Source organism: Salarias fasciatus, assembly GCF_902148845.1.
Source record: "Salarias fasciatus chromosome 23 unlocalized genomic scaffold, fSalaFa1.1 super_scaffold_20, whole genome shotgun sequence".
In the NCBI taxonomy this organism is placed as follows: Eukaryota; Metazoa; Chordata; class Actinopteri; order Blenniiformes; family Blenniidae; genus Salarias; species Salarias fasciatus.
This window is the reverse complement of record NW_021941230.1, coordinates 6161439-6184871: the sequence shown is the minus strand read 5'-3', so window position 1 is coordinate 6184871 and position 23433 is coordinate 6161439. Positions and strand designations below refer to the sequence as shown.

The following is a 23433-nucleotide window of genomic DNA, read 5'->3' as shown; positions in this document are numbered from 1 at the left end:
TATCTGTATAATGACCTATTGAGTGTATAATGCTTGTTAAATCCTCTCGGTAAACTATATTCCTGTTTATTTGCCGTGTTTGTCTTTCTGTCTAGATGTCGGCGGTGAAGTTCGGCGAGCCGGGGGAGATCCCCTCGCTGCTGGTCGTGTCGAACCGGCGCATCTATTTCCTGGAGATGACCTCGGACGCAACGTAAGTGAAGAATAAACGTGTCTTCCAAGCTTTAGTGTGTCTGGAAAACCAAAACATGGTGTTCGCTAAGGCTTTGCATTGAATTTCTGAAATTGGAAACAACTGAAGTCCATAATCAGAACAGAGACGAAAGTTCGAATCCACCAAATATTCATTCAAGGCCATGAAATACGAACATCTGGCCACAAAAAAATCTAAACTTGTGGCCACAAAATATAAATAAGACGCCTCAAAAGATATATTTTAGGCCACTAAGTACAAATTTATGGCTTTAAAATATGAATTTGAGGCTGTAAAATATACATTTTAGGCCACTGAATACTAATTTCTGGGTGTAAAATCTGAGTTTGTGATTGTAAAATATGAATTTGTGCCTGTATAATATGAATTTGTGCCTGTATAATATGAATTTGAGGCTGTAAAATGTACATTTTTGGCCACTGAATACTAATTTCTGGGTGTAAAATCTGAGTTTGTGATTGTAAAATATGAATGTGTGCCTGTATAGTATGAATTTGAGGCTGTAAAATGTACATTTTTGGCCACTAAATACTAATTTGTGACTATAAAAGTGAATTTGAGGCTATAAAATGTACATTTTAGGGAACTAAATACAAATTTGCAGCTGTAAAATTTGAATTTGAGGTACACTTTGGCCACTAAGCGCTAATTTTAGGTCACAAAATACTAATTTGTGGATGCGAAAAAATATGAATTTGTGCCAACCAAATCTAAACTGGGCTGCCACCCAATCCACGCTGCGTCCGGCCCCGACGGGTCCCTCGGCGGGTGGTGGGTCCGCCGGAGGTCAGGCCCACATCGCCCGCCACCCATGACGGGCCAACTTGAGACATATGGAAGTATATCATTTCAAATTTGTATTTTGTGACCAAAAAAGTAGTTTTGCAGGCTGTAAATTAGTATGTTATGGCCTCACATTAGTCTTTCTTTGGCCTAAAATTGAGCTTTCAAACGCTGCGCCCCCTGCAGGGGTCACCTGGGCGAGCGGCTGCAGAAGCGGGCCGGCTACCCGCTCCTGGAGCTGGGCCACCTGGAGGTGGGCCTGGCCTCCCAGACCATCCACATGGAGTTCGGCCAGAAGGGGGGCGTGGCCTACACCCTGCTGGTCCGGGACAGCGCCCGCTGCAAACGCTTCTACTCCACCCTCACAGGTAGAGATACACACACACACACACACACACACACACACACACACACACACACACACAGACAAACACACACACTCTAATACTGCCAAGGCTTTTTATTAGACGAGGGGGGGAGGGGCTCCTCGTCCACTGCCTGGAATGTCTGGAAAAATCTGGAAAATGGATTTCCAGCCCTTTAACACTGCAAAAAATTCAAAATCCAACAAAGTTTTTTTAAACTTGTTTTGACTGAAAATGTCTCGTTTTACTTGATTTAAAATAAATTCACTTAAAATTCTATTTCATCAAGATAGAAAGATTTGATTTCTTTCATCAAGAAAATGTTCTTTTTCTCTTTTCATTTTCTTTTCTTTTCTTAAATTAAGATATTTTGAAATAAGTAAAAAAAAAAAGAATCTGCCAATAGAACAACTTCTCTTAAATAAAGTCTTATTTTCTTGATGAAATATAATTTTTAAGTGAATTTATCTTAAATCAAGTAAAACCAAACATTTGCACTCAAAACAAGTTTAAAAAACTTGCTCAGATTTTGATTTTTTGCAGCGTCGATAGAAACTCGATGCATAGACGAAGGTGTCATCGGCGTAGAGGTGAAACGTTTCGACTAACTTCACTGCAAAAAATCCAAATTTGACCCAAGTTTTTTTAAACTTGTTCGAGTGAAAATGTTTGATTTTACTTGATTTAAAATAAATTCATTTAAAGATTATATTTCAGCAAGATAGAAAGATTCGATTTCAGTTTTTTTGACTCAAATTAACGTGCTTTTTACCTTGAAATAATTTTTAAAAATCTGCCAACAGAACTAGTGAAAATTGTCTTGATTTCAGAGAAAAGTCTTTCTATTTTGCTGAAATATAATATTTAAGTGAATTTATCTTAAATTAAGTAAAATCAAGACATTTTCACTCAAAACAAGTTTAAAAAAACTTGCTCAGATATTGAGTGTGTCAAGAAAGACGAAGAGGAAGACGAAGGAGGAGAAGAAGCTCTTTTACAGATGTTTCGAGCTGCTCCAAGCGTCCCCCCCCCCCCCCAACCCCCTGTTCCTTTCGGTGTCAACCCCATAAACAGCTCATTTACTTTCTTGTCCTCTTCTGCCACAGTTCATTTGGCTCCCAGGTTGCGCAAAGTTCCCTTAATTAAAGATGAGCGACGCTTAAAGAAAAAAGCTGAACGTCAAAGAAAATCTTGAAGTTTTCTGTCTTCCTGAAAGGCTTTGGAGAAGCCACCAGTGGAATGAGGCAGAGAGGATGTGGCTTTCTGCAGCTCCGTCACTGAAACGTGAGAGATAACAGGCTCCCGAGTGAGAAGCGGAAGCTTGACAGGGAAAAAGTGGAAACCGTGAGAAGCGTAATGCAGTGGCGGCCTTTGGCCTCCAGACTGGAAGCGGGCGGCTGGTGTGCGTCAGCCCCGCCGTTTGTCTTGGCGTCCGCCGCTTTGATCGCCGTCCAGCGCCGCCGCTCCTGGCTTTCTTTCTTTCTTCTCGGTTACCTAACTGAAGCCGCGGGTCACTCCGGGGTTTCAACCCCGATCCGGAAGCAGCCACAAACCGTGATGCTTCCTCCACCGTGCTTCATCCTGCACATGGTGGTCTTTTTACACATTTTTGCACTGCAAAAAATCTAATTCAAACCAATTTTTTTTTAACCTTTTTTAAGTGAAAATGTCTCATTTTACTTGATTTCAGATAAATTCACTTAAAAATTATGTTTCAGCAAGAACTTCTGGGAAATCAAGAGGATTCTCACGTGTTCTATTGGTATAATTTACATATTTCAGAGTAAGAGTATCTCAGTTTAAGAAAAAAAATCTTAAATCAAAACTTTCTGTCTTGCTGAAATATAATATTTAAGAGAATTTATCATTAAATCAAGTCAAATTGAGATATTTCCACCCAAAACAAGTTTAAAAAACCGGGTGTGATTTTTACTTTATTACAGCATGGGGTGAAAAAAGCCTTCTCGATCTCAAAGCAACCACAAGCCATGATGCTTCTTCCGCCGTGCTTCGGTTTTTATGTCAGCTCCAGTGATTTCTTGAAGTTTTCTCTTATTTTTTGCCCCATTTTGAGGAGAAATCTTCTCTAATTATAAATAAAGCGTAAAATTGATCGTTCAAAACTCTCCTTAGCATCTCGCAGCCCTCACAGATCAGCAAAAATGATCTTTAATTTGAAGGTTTTTAAAGATTTTTCAACACATTTCATTGATTTGAGTCCTTGCTGCATTTATTTGTTTATTTTTAAATAAGTTTAATCTTTTTTTTTTTCTTATATTATGTGTTTTCATGATATTTTAATGCAGGAAAATGGGAAAATACTGAGACTCACGCAACAACGAAAATTTCAACTTGTTGAAAGCATCTCAGTGGAAACGGAGGAACACACAACTTTTGGAAAACTCTCCAACCCTGTTTCCACAAAAATAGAGGAAAAGGCAACTTTTGAAGAAAAAAAAAAACACAAAATCTGACCCTGTTTCCATGGAAACAGAAAAAAGGGCAACTTAAAAAAAAAAAACGACCCTGTTTTGTAAAGACAATAAATCCAAGCTGTGTGAGGAGAACCGTCCCTTTAAATTCTTTAAAGTCCCGTCTATTCAGCCCCCCATTGTCGTCACGCTGCGATCGATGACTCGCCGCCGTTCTTCCCACCCTTCTCTCTCAATGGGGATGAAACCTGGCACCCGCCGCCGGAGGCCTTCCTCCTCCTCACTCCTCTTCTCCCATTCCTCCTCTTTTGTTGCCGCGACCTTCTCTCCAGGTGACCACACCCTCCTCCCCCGCCTCCGTCCCTCCCGTGTGGGGCTTGACCCCAATGAATGTCTCAGGGAAGGGGGCGGGGCTTCCCTTCTGAACGTCTGTTTGCCGTCGTTTTCAGGAGGAATGTAGAGATTTTGTGTGAAATTCCAGTTAAAGAGAAACCACCGGGACACACTGCAAAAATTTCTACATCTTACCAAGTTTTTTAAACTTGTTCTGAAAATGCCTTATTTTTACTTTAAGAGAAATTCACTTAAAAGCTATATTTCATCAACATTTGATTTAAGAGAAATTTGAAATCAAGACAGTTTTCACTTCTTCTATTGATGGAATTTTGTACTTAATTGGGATACTTTTACTCTGAAATTGGTACAAAAATCTGCCAATAGAAGAAGTGGGAATTGTCTGTATTTAAGAGAACTTCCATTGAATCAAGACTTTTTTATGTTGATGAAATATTATATTTAAGCGAATTTATCTTAAATCAAGTAAAAATCAAACATTTTCATATAAAATAAGCTTAAAAAACCTGCTCAGATTTTGATTTTTTGCAGTGTCAAAAACTTTATGCATATACAAAGGTGTCATCGGCGTAGAGGTGAAACGTTTTGACCAACTTCACAGCAAAAATTCAAAATTTGAGCCAGTTTTTTTTAAACTTCTTTTGAGTGAAAATGTCTAATTTTACTGGATTGAAGATAAATTCACTTAAAATTATATTTCATCAAGATAAAAAGGCTTGATTTAAGAGTTCTCTGAAATCAAGACAAGTTTCACTTGTTCTATTGGATGACTTTTGTACTTGAATTAAAATGCTTTTACTTTGAAATAATTAAAAAAATGTTGATAAAAATAGAAATTAAAATAAATAATAATAATAGCAATATTAATAATAAAAATAAATAAAAATGGTTGATAAAAACTTGTTTTTAAAGTGGCTAAATGTTGTCGTTTCTTGCAGAGATCGTCCGGAAGATGGCACACAAATCCGACAGCAAGCTGCAGTCCATCTCCACCACCAGGCTGACCCCCGAACACCACCTCTGGTACCAGGCAGCCCCAAACCATGATGCTTCCTCTGCCATGCTTTTATATATATGTGTGTATATATATATATGTGTGTGTGTATATACACACACATATATATATATATATTGTCTCCACAGGCCTCTAGTGTGTGAGGACAACCAGGCGGACGTGGAGGACGGACAGCTGCAGTTCTTTTACATCCTGGCCTTCGTCCTGCGAGGTGATCCGAGGAGAGACGCCGATTTAACCACGCAGCGTTTTTCCATAGGACCGTTTTTTTTGTTTTCTTTAGGTTTTCGAACCTGGGTCTGGAGAGCATCCGACTCCGTCACGCTGGGCCGGGACGACTGTGTGCCAGTTGTTGGGGGAAAAAAAGGAAAAATATGCCACAACAAGTTCAAATGCAGACGCAAAAACTTAGGAAAGGACAGGTTTTGAAAAACAGTCCGACCCTGTTTAGATGGTAATGGAGGAAAACACAACTTTTTACAAAAAACTCCAACTGTTTCCATGGAAACTTCGGAAAACACAACTTTGAAAGGCAACCTTTGGAACACACTCTGACTTCGCCTCCCACAGAAACGGGAGAAAATGTAACTTTTTAAAAACATTTGTGGGAATTTATGAGAACATATCTTTTTTGAAAATTCCAATTCCATAGAAACGGGGGGGAAGAAAGCTCAACTTTTTGAAAACACTCTGACCCTGTTTCCATGGAAACTTGGGAGAACGCAACTATTTAACCTAAGACTCTATGGAAACGGATAAAAACACAATTTTTTCAACAACGCCAGAACTCCGTTTCCATGGAAACAGGGCAAAAATGCAGCTATTTGAAAATATCTCTGTGGAAATTTTAGAAAATGCCATTTTTTTGACAACACCACGACTTTGTTTCCATGGAAACGGGGCAAAAATGGAACTATTCTGAATTTCCTGGGCTCTGTTTCCATGGAGATGGCGAAGACAGATGTTTTTACTGGTCATGCGCTTCATATTTGTTCTGCAAAAAAAAAAACAATGTTGGGATGACGAGCAGGAAAACAACTGGAGGCATGTGAAGCGCCGCCGTGTGGCCGGGCGTGGATCTGCCTGACTTCGGACGTGTCCTTCCAGACGGCGCCTGGGCGCCGCTGACGGTGCTGGCCACGCGGAAGACGCTGCACCTGCTGGAGGAGGACCACCAGTGGAGCCGGGGCAGCCCGGCGGCCGGCTGCCACGCCATCCTGGAGACGCTGCCCATCAGCTGCCTGAGTTCCGTGCTGCTGTGGCCGGAGGAGCGGCGCCGGCTCGACTTCAGGCTGTACGACGAGGTCGGTGGGGAAACCGCCGGGTCCTCGTCAGAAACACGTTACTGATCTGAAATTAAAAAAGAAATAATAATAAAATCTAGAGAAATAGTTGTACACAGAGACACCGAGGCTGCTTTCATGAAGGTACAATTTAGATTGATTTTATTACTTTTGTAGATTTAACATGGATTTTACTCCAGCTTTTTTTTACAACCACTGAATTGTTTGAGCTGCCTGCCCCTTTTTTTGGATACACCCCTTTTTCTCTTTAATCATTTTCTTTTTAAATAATATTTTCAAATTTTTTTCCTTTGTTTTTTTTGTTTTTGTATTTTTTTTTCTTTTTCTTTTTGACTTTTTCTTTTTCTCTGTTTTCCTTTTTGTATTTTTTCTTTTTTTCTCATCAATTTCAGTTTCTTTTTTTGCTTTCCCTGTTTAGTTTTTCCTTCTTTTTCTTTTTCATATTTTATTTTCCCATTTTTCAATTTTTGTATTTTAACCCCCTTTACTTTTTTTTTTACTTTTTTCTATTCTTTATCTTTTTCTTCTTTAATAATTTTCCTGTTTACTTTTTCTTTTTTCTGTTCTTTCTTTTTTCTTTTTTTTAATAATTTTCCTGTTTACTTTTCGTTTATCCTTTTTTCTATTTTTTGTCTTTTTAGTAATTTTTTTGTTTACTTTTTTCTTTTTTCTATTCTTTGTCTTTTTTCTCTCTAATAATTTTCCTGTTTCCCTTTTTTTTCTAGTTTTTGTCTTTTTGAACATTTTTTTTCTCCTTTTATCCCCTTTTCATGAAAACCTGCTGGCAGTAGTTTTTATTAATCTACGTATTTCTATTTTTACCAAACCCATCTCTTCTTTTTCACCTTCTTCAGCTGTCTGTAGCATCGAGATGAGACCAGCTGTGAATGAAAATCAAACAAAATCTTCAGTTCAGTCTCATTTTCTGAAACTTTCATGGATGTGAGGAGCGACAGGTCCTTCCCCCTGCCTCCTCACATTGTACTTTTTGTGTTCTTTTGTGCAGACGGTGAAGCAGGAGCAGACGTGGAGTGTGCGCTCCGACAGCGGCGAGCTGCTGCAGGGCCTCCTGTGCTGGGTCCGGGCGCAGTGGGAGGCCATGTTCTCCGTCCGGCTGCACACCAGCCTGCAGGGCGGAGCGGCGTAACGGGGCCGGAGCGCCACAAAGGACGGGAAAACAAAAACTCCTCGGACCCAGCAGCCTCTAAAAGCACTGGTTGCCTCATTTCTCCTCCAGGAAATGGACCGTGCCTTCTTTTCTTTTGTTTATTTTCTTATTAAAATGCACCTTAATGGAGGGGAAATAAAGAGATGTTTGGAAATCTGCTGCCGGCGCCATCCGATTAGTGTCTGGATGTTTCCATGTCAATGGAGAAAGTCCGACTTCTGCACTGATTCTGCATTAAAACCGTGAAATTCCCAGTTTTCATGTAATGTTTCCCGGCACAGTGGTGGAAGCATCATGGTTTTGCGGCTGCCGTGCAGCCACTACGAATGAGAATTCACATCAACTGTTCTGACTTAATTTATTTAGGGACCGAGCCCGAGGGCGAGGTGGCCTCAACTGAGGCCACCTTGCCTGAGGGCAAGGCCTCTATTGTTCTTCGTCTGTTTCTTATTATTTTACTGCCCGGAAGTAAATTGCTTATTTGAGCCCCTCAACATGCACGAAAACTCACCAAATTTGGCAGGCACATCCAGACTGGCGAAAAATTTTATAAAGTGGAAAAATTAACCCCATAACCCAATTGGCTCTCTAGCGCCACCTAGAAACAGTAAAATAGCCACAGCAACCATTAGGAATGTCGCAGAGAGACCAAATCGATGTGGATGCGTTCGTCTCCTCGAGATCTAAAAATCTCTCATTGACAAAAATGTCCTAAACCCAACAGGAAGTCCACTATTTCCCTTTCAGTGTAAAATTTGGCAAAAAATGACTCCTCCTTTAAAAATTATCTGCTCCGAGACCGCTTGTCGTGGAGACGTCAGAGCAGTGCCAAATAAAAGAGGACAAGTTTCTCTCACAAAGTTGTTCAAAACTTTTTCAAAAGTCTCAGGGTGTGGATTTTATTAACCCTTAAAGTTTGAAGTCTGAAAACGCACTTGCAACACTACAATGGACAGTGCGACCCGCACGAATGTCGCAGAGAAATAAAATGAACATGGATGAGTTCGTCTCATCGAGCTCTACAATTTACCAAGAGACATACCTATACCTAAATCCAACAGGAAGTCCGCTATTTCCTGTCAAATCAAATGTGCCTCAAAACACTTTTCACTCAAAAACCACTAATATGGACTGTTTCACCCTTCACAGTGTCGTACAGAGAAAAGAAACATATGCACGCGTTCGTCTCATCGAGATCTACAACTTTCTCACTCGTGCCTATGACCTAAATGCAACAGGAAGTCCGTCATTCACACTTTCTGCTCAAAATTTTGCTCAAATTTTGCTCAAAAATCTCACCTTCTTCATCAATTAAGCCTCCCGTTTCAAAACTATAAGTCTAACTGCTCTGAAAAGCTCTACAGTGAAAGACAACTAAATTTCCTATCACTTTCTGACATTGTTTGCTCACTTTGGTCCACGGAAATGCATTTCCCCAGCTGTTTTAACCAAAGAGAAACTGTGTGTCTGCCGAGTCACACTCTAACATCATGTGACCTACTTATGCCATATATGGGCATTGAGCCTCTAGGCTGATCTGAGAGCTGCTGTAAAACATTCTGCATGTTGTCCCTGCTTTCCACAGTAGATGGCGCTCCGTGACCATAAATCACACGAGTGATGGATTGCTGCTCAAACAGGCAAATGAATGTATGGAATCACACTCACATGGATATATTGGTGTTTGACATAGTGGAGCAGACATGACTATCAAAATAAGAGCCTCACACCCCATATTTTTGCAAAATATGACATTTTTAACAAAGCACAGGGATAATTTCAAATTCAACAGTGTTAAAGGGCAACTCCCGTTTTTTTGATACCTGGACCTTATTTATAGGTGTGTGCCTGCTCATATACTCACTCAGACAAACATGGTGCAGCTTGGATTCCTTAAGAAGTTATTTAAATCCAACCGATTCAGCGGGGGCCACGGCAATGGAGCTTCCCGCACTGCAATCCATTGCCGTGGCCCCTGCTGAATCAGATGACAGATGCTAACAGCTACATGCTAGCGGATGGGAGATGCTAACAACTACATGCTAGCGGATGGGAGATGCTAACAGCTACATGTTAGCGGATGGGAGATGCTAACAGCTACATGCTAGCGGATGGGAGATGCTAACAGCTACATGCTAGCGGATGGGAGGTGCTAACAGCTACATGTTAGCGGATGGGAGATGCTAACAGCTACATGCTAGCGGATGAGAGATGCTAACAGCTACATGTTAGCGGATAGAAGATGCTAACAGCTACATGCTAGCGGATGGGAGATGCTAACAGCTACATGTTAGCGGATGGAAGATGCTAACAGCTACATGCTAGCGGGTGAGAGATGCTAACAGCTACATGCTAGCGGGTGAGAGATACGAGATGCTAACAGGTATATGCTAGCGGATGGAAGATGCTAACAGCTACATGTTAGCGGATGGGAGATGCTAACAGCTACATGTTAGCGGATGGGAGATGCTAACAGCTACATGCTAGCGGATGAGAGATGCTAACAGCTACATGTTAGCGGATGGGAGATGCTAACAGCTACATGTTAGCGGATGACAGATGCTAACAGCTACATGTTAGCGGGTGGGACATGCTAACAACTCCATGCTAGCGGATGAGAGATGCTAACAGCTACATGTTAGCGGATGCAAGATGCTAACAGCTACATGCTAGCGGATGGGAGATGCTAACAGCTACATGCTAGCGGATGGGAGATGCTAACAGCTATATGTTAGCGGATGGAAGATGCTAACAGCTACATGCTAGCGGGTGAGAGATGCTAACAGCTACATGCTAGCGGGTGAGAGATGCTAACAGCTACATGTTAGCGGATGGGAGATGCTAACAGCTACATGCTAGCGGGTGAGAGATACGAGATGCTAACAGCTACATGTTAGCGGATGGGAGATGCTAACAGCTACATGTTAGCGGATGGGAGATGCTAACAGCTACATGTTAGCGGATGACAGATGCTAACAGCTACATGTTAGTGGGTGGGACATGCTAACAACTCCATGTCAGTGGATAGGAGATGCTAACAGCTACCTGTTAGCGGATGGGAGATGCTAACAGCTACCTGTTAGCGGATGGGAGATGCTAACAGCTACATGTTAGCGGATGACAGATGCTAACAGCTACATGTGAGCGGACGGGAGATGCTAACAGCTACATGCTAGCGGATGAGATATGCTAACAGCTACATGTTAGCGGATGGGAGATGCTAACAGCTACATGCTAGCGGATGAGAGATGCTAACAGCTACTTGCTAGCGGATGAGAGATGCTAACAGCTACCTGTTAGCAGATGGGGGATGCTAACAGCTACATGTTAGCGGATGACAGATGCTAAAAGCTCCACGTCAGTGGATGGGGGATGCTAACAACTCCATGTTAGTGGGTGAGAGGGTGCTGGAAGTCTATGCAGGAGCAAGGTTCCCAGTGACTTGGACTTCGGTCATCAAGGTACGAGGACGACCTCAGTCGGGCCACCTTGCCAGAGGGCGAGGTCCCGTCCAATGCCGCTTGCGGCTTTAATTCTTTGCTGTTTTTCTGTTCCCACTCACGCAGAACTCTTTATTTTTATACAAACGCGCGATGCTAACGTGTTTTTTGCAGAACATTTAAATTTCTGATCATCAATTTAGCTTGCAAACCTGCAGTTTCAAGTCAAGTATAGTTTTTAAAACAAATCCACATTAAGCTGTGGACGGGGCTCCCCTGGTGACCTCTGACCCCTAGCTTAATTGCTCCATGCCACTTGAATCTGTCTGAACTGAAGCAGATGTTGGCGGATGATTGAAAACGACTGTGTGACTCGTACTCGGCTGTTTTCGGGGGCGGGGTTTCACAGTATGATGAGGCTGGTGTCAAATTACGAGAAATATCTGAATGGCCTATTTGTTTTGTTGAAATTGTTGTAAACCGTTTACATAATATACAATAAAAATCTGAAGAAAGGAAGTGTGATTTTGATTCATGGTTAATCTGATTAATGGAATCTGATTGGAGTCGTGTGTCATGTAAACACTTTAATCAGATTAGTTTGGATCTGATTGACTGAGAGGAGTGTAATCCGGTTCAAAAGTCGTGCGGTCTTCCACTCATTTATAAACCCACATATCAATCTGACCAGTCAGTGTTCCTGTAAAAGGAATGATCTAATCTAGGGGTGTCAAACATAAGACCGGGGGGCCAAAATTGGTCTTCAAGAGGCTGCAGTCCAGCCCACCAAAACCATCAGTGGTAAAAATAAAAATGTGTCCTTTCACATTTTTTGGGGAGGGAAATCTATTAAATTAGCAACTCAGACAGAGACCAAAGTGAGACTGGAGTCAAATGACAGTCACAAAAACAGACTTTGTGATGGTTTATTTGTGTGTTGATAAAAAGTGTCACGTTTCACATTTTGTGACAGAATACTGTGAAATGGAGGGGGTTCCGGTTAAACCGGCGCATGTGTTTTAATAGATTAGCCTAATTGCTACATTCCATCTCGTTCCGATCGAAAAGAAGAACGCGCTGCAACTAAGTTGCGCTTTTTTGGTTGCAGCGCGTTCTTTTCGACCACGCTCAGGTTGCCCTGCCAGATTCAACTGTGTGGAAGACATGCCGCTGCTCAAACACACAACTCCCTCGATTTGAGCTGTTTTTATTTTTTCTCTTTTTTTCCCCTTTTTTCTTTTTCTATTTTCCTTTTCTTTCTTTTTTCTCTTATCTTTTTTATTTTTTTCATTTCTTTCCTTTTTTCCCCTTTTTTTCTTTTTTCCTTTTTCTTTTTTCTTTTTCCCCTTTTTTTCTCATTTCTTTTTAATTTTTCTCTTGTTTTTCTTTTTCATTTTTTCCTTTTGTTCCTGATTTTTTTATTTCTTTGTTTTTTCTTTTTTCTCTCAATCTGAGCTGTTAAACAAGGTCAAAGGTCAGAGCTCAGGCGGGTTCAAGAAGTTCTTAAAAAAAATGACATCATCATTCCTCCTTTTTTTAAATCAAGTGTTCATGGAAGCAGAGAAAAGGAGGCACATAAAACATTAATGGCGGAGTATAATGCAGATCATTAATTCTCCGTCTGGCAGCCATTCCTCTCACTTTCACATGCGGCATTTCTCCTTTTTTTTTTTTTTAGGGTCTCTCTGCATGTGGAAGCTGTTTTCTGTCGGACGTTAACTCCTTTACAGTCTGGGACGGAGAAACGTGGCGGAATGAATGATCCCCGACGCTCAGGCTTGAAAAATTCATGAGTCATCCTGACTCCGAATCTGTGTCGCAAAGTTTTACGTTTGGGGAGGAAATGAGCGCTAAAGCGTGACCGCAACATGGGTTTGTTCGGTAGGAAGAGGCTGCAGAGCTCACAGGTGGGCGGGAGTTCATATTTTCGCGGCGGGGGTGGGAAAAAAAAAAAAGTGTGTGGGAGGTGGTGGTTGGCACTTCTTCTGCAACTTGATGGCAACACCTTTGACCAGTCGCACTTGAAGCACTTTTTGCACTTACTAAAAGTTTTTCCTTATATCTGAATTCGCGCTTGTGTTGTACGACGCTTTGGACAAAAGGTTGTTGGTTTTTTTTTTGCATATTTGTACCAGCAAGCGTGTAGCGCGGCAAGATTTCATTTGCAGCGTGAATGAATTTGCGTTCGCCGCGTCCGGTGGAAATACAGCGCAAGAGAATGGGACGGAGCCAATCGGCACTGCCGCTTTTTGTTTTCAAATTTCTTTGGGGAATTCCGGCGGCAAAAACCCGGAAGTGATGCCGTCACTGCGCGTGGCTTCTTCCAAAACAGACATGGCGGACATGATGAAGATTAACCACAGTCTGTAGCCAAAATACCAAGTATTCCAACAATCAAGCAAGAGCAGGAGTCTGCGCTTGTTGAGTTTCTAACAGGAAAGGATGTTTTCGCTAGCGCGTGTTGATGACGTTTTTGTTTTGAAGTGCTGATTGGCTGAAGTGCGCTGTCAGTCAAAGGACTAGCCGACGCCCCCTTGCAGGAAGTTTGTATAGCCTTGTCCACAGACCCACCCGAAGCTCCACAATCCATATATGGAGTGGGCGGGGCTACTCAACCAGGCTTGAAGCCTGTTTCCACGGCGTTTTAGAAAAGTTTCGCGCTGTCACATTTTGAAAAACTCACGACGGAATCAAAGCTGTTTTCAAAAACTTGAGTTTTCTCCCGTTTCCACATTTTCAAAAAAGTTTCACCGTGAAAGCCCTTTCTCAACAAGTTGAGTTACACGTTTTCCATGGAGACAGATTCAGAGCATTATTGAAAAGCTGCTTTTCAACTACTTGCCAGGGAGACAGAACGCGTTCGCTCGTTTACACAACTTATACAGCTGCGCCGCCGTGAACGACGGGTGAGAAATCTGCTGTTGTTGTCGGGCAACCGTTCAGGCGTACATATAGGAAACGCAGGAATGTAAACAGATAAAAGCGTTCGTGACTGATTTAGAAACAGTTTTCCAACTTCAAACTGGGCGTGATGTCCGAGAGGAAGGGATAGGATCTTTCCGCTGACAGATCCTATCAAGACGCAACGCAACCCACATTTTTGCAACTTGACTCAGGACATCTCGGCCTCTGAGTTCTCTAATCCGCCGCACGCAAGATTAGAAACACCTGCAAGGGCTCTGTGTTTAATCAACTTCAGTGGATGTCGTGTTGATTTTCTCAAAACATGCTCTCGCTGGGAAAACGGGAGATTTCTCCTGCTGTTGATTATGTGAGCAAGTTTTTAAAAGCCCTATTTCCACCACGTTTCAGGTGGAAATGTGTCATTTTCGAAAAGTTTCACGTTTACATGGAAACATTTTGAAAATGATGTGTTGTCACAGGTGTTAATGGAATGAAAGCACACTGTTTTTTTAAAGTTTCATTTTCTCCCATCTCTATGAGATAGAGAATTTTCAAAAAGTTGCATTCTCTCTATGTTTCTACAACAACGGGAGTCAGAGCGTTTTCAGAAACTTGCAGTTGCAGCACTTTTAAAAGCTGCATTTTCCACCATTCCCACGGAGTTGGAGCATTTTGAAAAAGTTGTATTTTCCTCCGTTTCCATGCAGTCAGGGTTGGAGCGCTTTCATAAAGTTGCATTTTCCACCACATCCATGGAGACAGAGCATTTTCCACAAGTTTCACCCCCCTGTTTCCCTGGAGTTGGAAACAGGTCTCTTAAAATTGCAAGGTTGCATTTTCTCCCACTTCCACAGAGATGGAGTTGGAACATTTTCAAAAAGCTGCATTTTCCCCCGTTTTTATCAGAGCATTTTCAAAAACTTGCATTTTTTTTCTCTATTTCCTTGTGGAGCATTCTCAAAAAGTTGGATGTTGTCTCATTTCCACAGAGGTGAAGTAGGAGCAGTTTCAAAAAGTTTCATCTTCGGTCATTCACTTGGAGATCTATCATATATCATTTTCAAGAAGTTACATTTTCAGCCATTTACTTGGAGCCAGAGCATTTTCAAAATGTTGCATTTTTCCCCAGTTTCCATGGAGACGGAGTCAGAACTTTTTCAAAAAGTTGTGTTTTTCCCTGTTTCCATGAAGTCAGAGCAATTTAAAAAAAAAATCCACGTTGTCTCTTTTTCACAGAGATGGAGTTAGACCGTTTTAAACAACTTACGTCCCCATTTCTTCGGCGATGGATCATTTTCAAAAATCTGCAATTTCTTCCATTCCAACACGGAGTCTGAGCCGTTTCAAAAACTTGCATTCTCCGTGATTTTAAACCCCTCTGACGCCCTCCGCGCGGCCCCCGCCCCGCACTTTGAGCCTCCACCACCGTAAAGTGGGGATTGATGGAGCAGGAGAAGCGAACATTACAGCCGCGTGGAATCTCGGAACAGTGGCAATTAGGGGCGCGTGCAGCTGGAAGGGACGCGTTTTATTGTGCGCCGTAACTTTTTATGTCGACTCTTAAAGGGGAGGTGGTTTATTGACGAGATCCAGATAGTGCATGTATATTGAGTTTGGGCTGTGACGTCACGGTGTTTAGTCGCGAGGGCAGAACGGTAGTCTCAGGTGTCATGTTTCAGACCTTCCTCCTGAGGAGGGAGGGAGGAAGAGGAGGAGGAGAACCAGGAGCCAGCGGGATCTTTTTCCTCCCTTCTTCTCTCTCTCCCTTCTTTTTTTTTTTTTTTTTCGGGACCCCGACGCGCGGGGTCAACACGGGCTGTGAATGGGTTCACGCGGACGCAAGACGCCAATGAGAGCACGCGCTAATTAGGAAAACCTGGTGAAGCAATTAGCACGCGAGGACTGGAGAAGGTGAGGCGCTTTTTTTTTTTGTTCTTAAAAAAAAAGAAAAGAAAAGAGAAGGTCTGAGGGAGAGAAAAAGCAGGATTCGTCCCGAAACTCCGCTCGAGACGAGTTTGAGTGTAGAAAAAGTGCGTGGAGAGTTTATTTCTTTATCTTTTTTCTGTTTTTTTTTTTTTTGTTGTTGGGGAGCGTGCGTGCCGGAGAGCGGTGAGTCGTTCTTATTTTCCTCTGTTTCAACTCCAAAAAGTAAAAATAAATAAATAAATAAAAAAAAGCAGCGTCAGTCCAGAAAAGTTCAAGTTTTCATGCTTAGAGACAAAATATTTACGCATTACGCCCTTTTGTCTTTCTCTCTATCTTTTAATCACTCATTCTTTTTACTAATTGTGGTTTTGAAAAATATTTTTTTTCTTTCCTTTTTTGGCAGCACTTTGTTTTCCGCCACAATTTCCAAAACAGTCCAGTCTGACTCAGCAGAGCGTGTTCGCTCCTGAAAAATGTCTTTTTATTGTTTATTTTTTGTGATTACTATCTGAAGAGGGGTTCGGATGTGACAGCGTGGCTCTGGTTGATCGCGTGCCTCTCCTTGCGCAGACTACACAGGGGTATCATGTGCCCTCCTGTCTGCTCTGTGAACCCGAAAAATCCAAAGCTTTCTGCTTTTGGTTAGACAGGAATGTTAACTCGCCTTTAGCTTTGTCCTGATCCCTTTTTTTTTAACCCCCCCTCGAAAAAAAACTCCTAATTCCAACAAACCCCCCCACTTTTCCTGAAGTGGCTTCTCAAGCAGAAAAGCCTTTAAATCAGATCGAGCAAATAAGCTACTGTTTAAAAAGCTGTCTTTGGTCAGCTGGGAAGGTTGGAGAAATGTTTGCGGTGGCATTTAACAAGGGGGGGGGGGGGGGGGGGGGGGGTTAAAGCTTTTCAGATGAGGACGTTTTGTCAAGGATCTGGTCTGTTTTGACATCTTTTATGGAGCTGAAACAGTGGCCGAACCCCCACCCCCCCCAACTTCTGATTTTTGCAGATTTCAAAGTGTCTAGGGATTAGAACCCTCCACCCGAAAAACTCCAGACAACTTCTGATTTCTTGCATGTGTGTGATGTGGTGGGGTTTGCTCCATGACGTGTGCGTGTGTTCGCTTTTCCAGCAGTTTGTTTAAAAAGCCGATAAAGTTGGACCGGTCCCGGAGTCTTGAATGACTCTTTTGGCTCTGCGGCGTCTTTTTGAAGCTTTTGGTTAATTCTACTGACGTCCGTCGCCGGTTAAAGTCGAGGGTCGAATGTCACATCTTCGCAGATTCCCCAGCCTTCAGGGGGAAAACGTGAAAAGGCAGTGCTGTAATTGTATGTTGGGGCCAGAACAGACGTACTCTTCACGTCTGTACTAGCTCCATCACATTCCCCACGATCCAAACCCCACGGTTCACCTGGTCCCTCTTGGTTTGGAGTGTTTCCAGGTCTGTGATTTTCCTCCAGGTGGATGTTTTTTTGAGTGGAATGTTGTTTCGTCGGCCTGACCGTTTCCCCGACATCTCGGCCGATCGACCTGTCTCACGAGGGCGTCGGATCTCGTCGGTGGAGGAGACGGGCTCGATTCTGTTCCACTGAGTCATGAAACGTTGGGTTTGTTTTCTCAGTTCCACCCTGTCCACCAAAGAAAAAGAAGAAAAAAGAAAACTCATTGAGTTCTTTTTTATTTGGTTTGTGTGTTGTTGTGTAATTTGTTTTCAAGTCGTTTACTTCCCCTTTTAAATGGGTTTGGTTTTTACCGAGGGAACGGATCCACGCCGGCGCTGAAGCAGACCGGCTCCAGATGCCTTTGGTTTGAGTCCAACAGACGTTTTTTGTTTTGTTTTTTTAAAAAAAGAGGAAATCTAGACACCTTGGCAAACCTGAAGAATTTAAATGAGTGTCTGAACACCAGTTGACAGGAAGTGCATTCCTCAAAAACCCAGCTGTTGGATGCTGCGACTTGCCAGGTTGGACGGGCAGGTTGGGTTTCGACCCGACGGTCTGGGAGCTCTGTGTCCGATTAGAAGCCGACATGTGGCTTTGTTTATCCCCCTGCGGTTGAGGTTTACCTCGAAGTCTTTGCACTCGCTGGTTTTCACTTGCATTTTTCGGGGTAGGCGTAAAACCTCGCCGAACACTTCTTGACGAGTCCGAGTGTCTCCAATTAGTCATGAAGACTTTTCATTACACTCTTAAAAACTTTCTGGGTAGCCCTCGATTTTGCGCAGATTGGGTCACTGTTACCTAAAATTGGGTTAATTATTTAGACCCATCAGATTGGGTTGATGGCTTCCCAGGCTGAAGAGATGAGAAGAATCACCATTTTGGACACCTCCTTCTCCATCTGACATCTTTATCATTTTAGAGATGGCAGGTACCGTAATGGCCTGAATATAGGACCAATCTGATTATAAGACGACCTCTATTTTTCAAATATCGTTTTGTGAAAATAAAAATATGTTGAAGACGATAAGGAAACGGCTTTCTATTTGTACAACTATTGTAGGAAAATTCACAACAGAACATTTCACGTGATTTAAGATAAAAAAAATTTAAAAAAATCCCTATATTCGGGCCAATGTGGTAATCGGATTTATTTTATTTTTTTTTTTTTTAATAAAGGGGCTGTGGCTCGGTTGGTAGACCGGGTTGTCTTGCAATTTTTTTGGTTGTTCGTACGATTCTCCAGCTTCCCCCCGTCAATGAGCTGCAGTATCCTTGAGCAAGACATTGAACCCCAGTCAGGGTGGTTTGACCGCCTTGGCAGATGCCTCCACTGGCATGTGAATTGTAAGGGATTACATTTTTGTTGTGACCTTCCTAACCCTGCTGATAACCCATTTCTTGGTAGCTTTAACTCCCCAGCTCCAGTAAGTTTTACCCGTTTTTGAGTCAAAATCTTGATGCAGTACGCAGGGTCAGCCCTTCAACCCAGTGTGCTGGGTATAAATAACCCAACATTGGCTTGGACCCAGCGCTGTGTTGGCAATTTCACCCAGTTTGGGTTCCTTTTAACCCAGCAGTTTTAAGAGTGTACTTTCCCAAACAGCATGGTTTTCTCCAGACATAATTGGAAAAAACAGTTCTCAAAAGTTCTCTCTGGTGTGGTTTTGTGGATTCAGAGCTGACCTAGTGCTCCGCTCAACCCCGGCACCATGAGTTGGAGCTTCCTGACCCGCCTGCTGGACGAGATCTCCAACCACTCCACCTTCGTGGGGAAGATCTGGCTGACGGTGCTCATCATCTTCCGCATCGTGCTGACGGCCGTTGGCGGCGAGACCATCTATTATGACGAGCAGAGCAAGTTCGTGTGCAACACGCAGCAGCCCGGGTGCGAGAACGTGTGCTACGACGCGTTCGCGCCGCTCTCCCACGTCCGATTCTGGATCTTCCAGGTCAGTTTTTAGTTTTCTGAACATCTTCAACTGAAAATGCTAAACTCTCTTTTGAAAACTGTCCCAAGTAGTTCAACAGCACCCACTAGTGGCAGTTTTTGCCATTGGCATGGGAATGAACATCATTTTCAAAAATTTGCCGTGTAAACTTGGATCTTTCACTGCAAAAAAGTCTAAATCTGAGCAAGTTTTAAAACTTCTTGAATGAAAATGTCTCATTTTACTTGATTTAAGATAAATTATAAAAAAATATTTCATTATGATAGGAAGACTTAAGAAGTTCTCTGAAATCAAGACAGTTTTCACGTGTTCTATTGGCAATATTTTTTTCTTAAATGATACTTTTGCTTTGAAATAAGTAAAAAAAAAAACAAATTGCCAATAGAACAAGTGCAAATCATCTTGATTTCAGAGAACTTCTCTTAAATCAAGTCTTTATCTTGCTGAAACAGAATTTTTAAGTGAATTTATCTTAAATCAGGGAAAAATGAGACATTTTCACTAAAAACAAATTAAAAAAACTTGCTCAGATTTTGACTTTTTTCAGCATTTTCCAAACCAAGAACAATGACGTTGTATGCCTAAACCTTGAGGCGTGTGCATGGCCGTGATGGTCATGTTGGCGTGTTTTTGTCCAGGTCATCATGATCACCACACCCACCATCATGTACCTGGGCTTCGCCATGCACAAAATCGCCCGTATGGACGACAGCGAGTACCGGCCGATCCGCAACCGGAAGAAGAGGATGCCCATCGTGAGCCGCGGCGCCGTGCGGGACTACGAGGAGGCTGAGGACAACGGCGAGGAAGACCCCATGATAGCCGAGGAAATCGAACCGGACAAGCCAGACAAGGCCGAGAAAGGTACGTCGTTGGCTAGATTTAATGTCCAGACGGCGTTGGGATGGTTTCTGAGTGAATTTCCTTCAACGTTCAAGGTTCTGAGAAGAAGCACGACGGTCGGCGGCGGATCCTCCGCGACGGACTCATGAAGGTGTACGTGTGCCAGCTGCTGTGGCGCTCGGCCTTCGAGGTGTCCTTCCTTTTCGGCCAGTACGTGCTCTACGGCTTCGAGGTGATCCCCCTGTACGAGTGCTCGCGCTCGCCGTGCCCGCACATGGTGGACTGCTTCGTGTCGCGCCCCACCGAGAAGACCATCTTCCTCCTGGTGATGTACGTGGTGTCCTTCCTCTGCCTGCTCCTCACCGTCCTGGAGATCATCCACCTGGGCATCGGCGGCGTCCGCGACGCCTTCCGGCGGCGGGCCGCCCTCAGCTCGCGCGGCGGCAGTGGCCGCCATCCGCTTCCGCCACCACCGCCGTCCGCCCGGGCCATGCCCACGGCGCCGCCGGGTTACCACGCCACCATGAAGAAGGAGAAACTGAAGGGGGAGATGAGGGACTTGCCGATGGGCGACTCCGGGCGGGAGAGCTTCGGGGACGAGGGCCCGTCGTCCCGTGAGCTGGAGCGGCTCCGGAGGCACCTGAAGCTGGCGCAGCAGCACCTGGGCCTGGCCTACCAGCTGGACGAGGGCAGCCCGTCGCGCAGCAGCAGCCCGGAGGTCAACGCGGCGGCGCAGACGGCGGCCGAGCAGAACCGGCTCAACTTCGCCCAGGAGAAGCAGGGAGAGGCGAGCGAGAAAGGTAAAGAACCCATCGATCTGTTCCCGAATCAGAAGCTTGCAGCTAAAGTAGCCAATCGGAAAGCGGGTGGAGTTGTAGCAGTGAAGTTTCACTGAGAAATCCTGCATGGTTTCACCTCAGGAAGTCCCCCTGAAGGTATCTCTACTACTTTTTGTGCAGTTTCTATCGGGTTCTTTTTGCCCCCAGTTGCGATTCATTTAATTTTGAACCAATACCGAGTCCCGATCCGATTAGACATGCTCGCGCTACTAGCTGCTGTAAATAACTCTCCAGATATCTGAGTCCGGATCGGGAGGTAGCGCCTGATTCCGATCGAGTCGGCAAACACGTGATCAGATCGGGACGTCCCGAGTTTCTATCGGGCAGTGGTTACGGTTTAACTCATTACATGCAAATTAGCACAAGTCAAAACTTTTGACCTGTTGTGAATTTCCATTTATACGACAGTGGTGCTTGGAGCTTTTTGAAAACGTGTTGTCTCCATGGAAAAGGGTAAATAGTTCTGCCCAAAAACGTTCGGACTTCCAAGATCAGCGTCTCATCCATTGAATTCTGGGATTGATCAGAGTGAACATCCTTTTTCAGTGCCTCATATTTGTACGTGATAAAGTCAGCAGATGTTTTTTTTTTTTTTTTTGAAGTGGAACGTCTAAACTGAAGCCTGTGCCTCTGCTGTCTCCTCAGGAATACATGCCTGAGCGTGCTTCCTGCCTCAAACCGTCTGTCCTCCCGCTCCTGCTGGCCTTAAACACACGGGGGAAGAAGAACGCACATATGGGAATGCAGTCAGACCACTGAGGGAGACCGGCGCATGTGAGAGTGTGTGTGTGTGTGTGTGTGTGTGTGTGTGGACGAGAGGGGAGGGGGAGGGGGGGTAAAAAGAAGAAAAAAAAACCACCCGAAAAAACCGACGTGCCTTTCAGTATTCAAGGTCGGCCGAAAATCCTGACTGCGCTACGTGTTTTCTCTCTTTTTTTTTTTGTCACAAATGGTTCATCTCCACGACTCTGGACTTGAAAGGCCGCCACGTGTCTAGCCTCCCCCTGCCTGCTGACCTACATACAAACATACAAACAAACAAACAAACAAAGCAAACAAACCCGACTCACTGCGCCTTCGGCCAAACCCCGGCTTAAATCCCACTTTTCCTTTGTGGCCCGTGCAACAAAATCTGTGTCCATTTCAGACCCTTTCAGGACTATTGTCGGCTCGCCCTCCTCCCTTCAGCGCGCTCTCTCTCTCTCTCTCTCTCTCTCTCTTTTATTAAAATGTCAGTGGCTGTTAACGTCTCGGGGCTTCAACCTGCGCTAGATGTTTAATTTAAACAGATTAGGGATTAGCCAAAGGTCCTGCCATTTCAGAGATTATTTGAAGCCTTGTACGTTCACCCCAAATCTTTACCTGGGAAATGCTTGAACTGCTCATCGACCAATAATCCGTGCTCCTGAAGCTGTTTGAACGCCCCCTCCTCAAGATCTTTCATCTTGTTTTGTTTTTTTTCCAAGTTTAAATTAGTTTTCTGGACTCTGATCAATAATTAAATTCCATCCCCGGCTTTCAGAAATGGACATTCTTGCTCAGTGAGACATGTTTTCCATCTCATTTCTGTGTCGGAACACGGACGCCTTTCGTGTTTCTCCCTGGGGCTGTAAAAGGAAAAGTTTAAAAAAAAAAAAAAAAAAAAAAAGATGCTGACGCACGGCCCAGCGCCGTGTAAACAGAAAACCCTCTGGATCCGTCAGCGCTCGCACACATCTCTGGAAACAGTGAACGAGCCGTTTCGATGCTGTATCCTTGTATTCATCTCACTTCCAGTTTTTTTTTTTTTTTTTTTTTTTTTCTCGCAAAGGTACGACATTCCGTTCTGAATATGGTACTCCTTCAATGGTTCATGCTTCTTTTTTTTTTTTGTATTGCAAGTTTTGTAGTTTTGTAACTGTAGAGATTATTTTGTCTTCAGAGTAAATAAATATATTTGAATGAAGCTGCGAGTTTCTCTTGAATTTGCATTTGGAAGAATGAGGCTATTTCTATTCAAGTGAGTTTAATTGACCTTTTGACCTGAGCTGGAAAGTTACAAGCCTACCTGAGGTCTTCTTCCTCCCAACATGACAGTTCTGGTTTAAAAGTGAAGCTGTGCTGCCCTCTACAGGCCGTAAATAGGTAAAACATGTCAGGCTGTGCAAGTATGTACCTCCAGATGTTATGTTTAAGATAAAATCGACTTTTGGGGTCAATTTTACACTAATTCTTCCTACAATACTTCAAATGTTTCATTCGAGTAAAAATTATACTTGTAGGAGCTTTTAATTTCCGTGTTGTGGGGATCTTCAGTAATACGTAAACAATTGCATGGTTATCTGCCATGCATGAAGGTTTACACTGCAAAAACTGCAAAAATTCAATTTTACCAAGTTCATTTTGTTTTCAGTCAAAATGTCTCATCCCACTTGATTTAAAATGAATATAAGAGACTAATTTCTTGATTTAAAATTCTTGT

The 23433-nt window shown here is 43.2% G+C and overlaps 2 protein-coding genes across 3 annotated transcripts in view; both read left to right on the top strand.

Annotated features, from left to right (window-relative positions):
• Positions 1 to 7794, top strand: part of stk11ip (serine/threonine kinase 11 interacting protein) — a 28561-nt gene extending 20767 nt beyond the window's left edge. The window contains exons 20-25 of the mRNA XM_030086281.1: positions 96 to 193; positions 1184 to 1365; positions 5087 to 5171; positions 5292 to 5374; positions 6271 to 6467; positions 7474 to 7794. Of these exons, the coding sequence (XP_029942141.1) occupies positions 96 to 193; positions 1184 to 1365; positions 5087 to 5171; positions 5292 to 5374; positions 6271 to 6467; positions 7474 to 7614 (786 nt within the window). The 3' untranslated portion in view covers positions 7615 to 7794. The remainder of the gene's footprint in view (positions 1 to 95; positions 194 to 1183; positions 1366 to 5086; positions 5172 to 5291; positions 5375 to 6270; positions 6468 to 7473) is intronic.
• A 7974-nt stretch (positions 7795 to 15768) lies between these two features.
• On the top strand, positions 15769 to 22680 carry LOC115384128 (gap junction gamma-1 protein-like). 2 transcript variants are annotated; one of them, XM_030086458.1, is made up of 5 exons: positions 15769 to 15890; positions 19018 to 19290; positions 19929 to 20154; positions 20229 to 20933; positions 21618 to 22680. In XM_030086458.1, the coding sequence occupies exons 2-5, from the start codon at positions 19051 to 19053 to the stop codon at positions 21629 to 21631; spliced, it is 1185 nt and encodes a 394-aa protein (XP_029942318.1). In that variant the 5' UTR covers positions 15769 to 15890; positions 19018 to 19050; the 3' UTR covers positions 21632 to 22680. The 2 variants fall into 2 exon arrangements, with proteins under 2 accessions (XP_029942318.1, XP_029942319.1); XM_030086459.1 differs by lacking the exon at positions 15769 to 15890 and adding an exon at positions 16049 to 16088.
• Positions 22681 to 23433: the final 753 nt, after the last annotated feature.

Bases quoted from the DNA above. Each gene is read 5' to 3' on its own strand.
- LOC115384128 (XM_030086458.1), top strand. From the start codon at position 19,051: ATGAGTTGGAGCTTCCTGACCCGCCTGCTGGACGAGATCTCCAACCAC. The intron at 19,291-19,928 runs GTCAGTTTTTAG...GTTTTTGTCCAG, and splicing joins TCCGATTCTGGATCTTCCAG to GTCATCATGATCACCACACC. The intron at 20,155-20,228 runs GTACGTCGTTGG...TCAACGTTCAAG, and splicing joins GCCAGACAAGGCCGAGAAAG to GTTCTGAGAAGAAGCACGAC.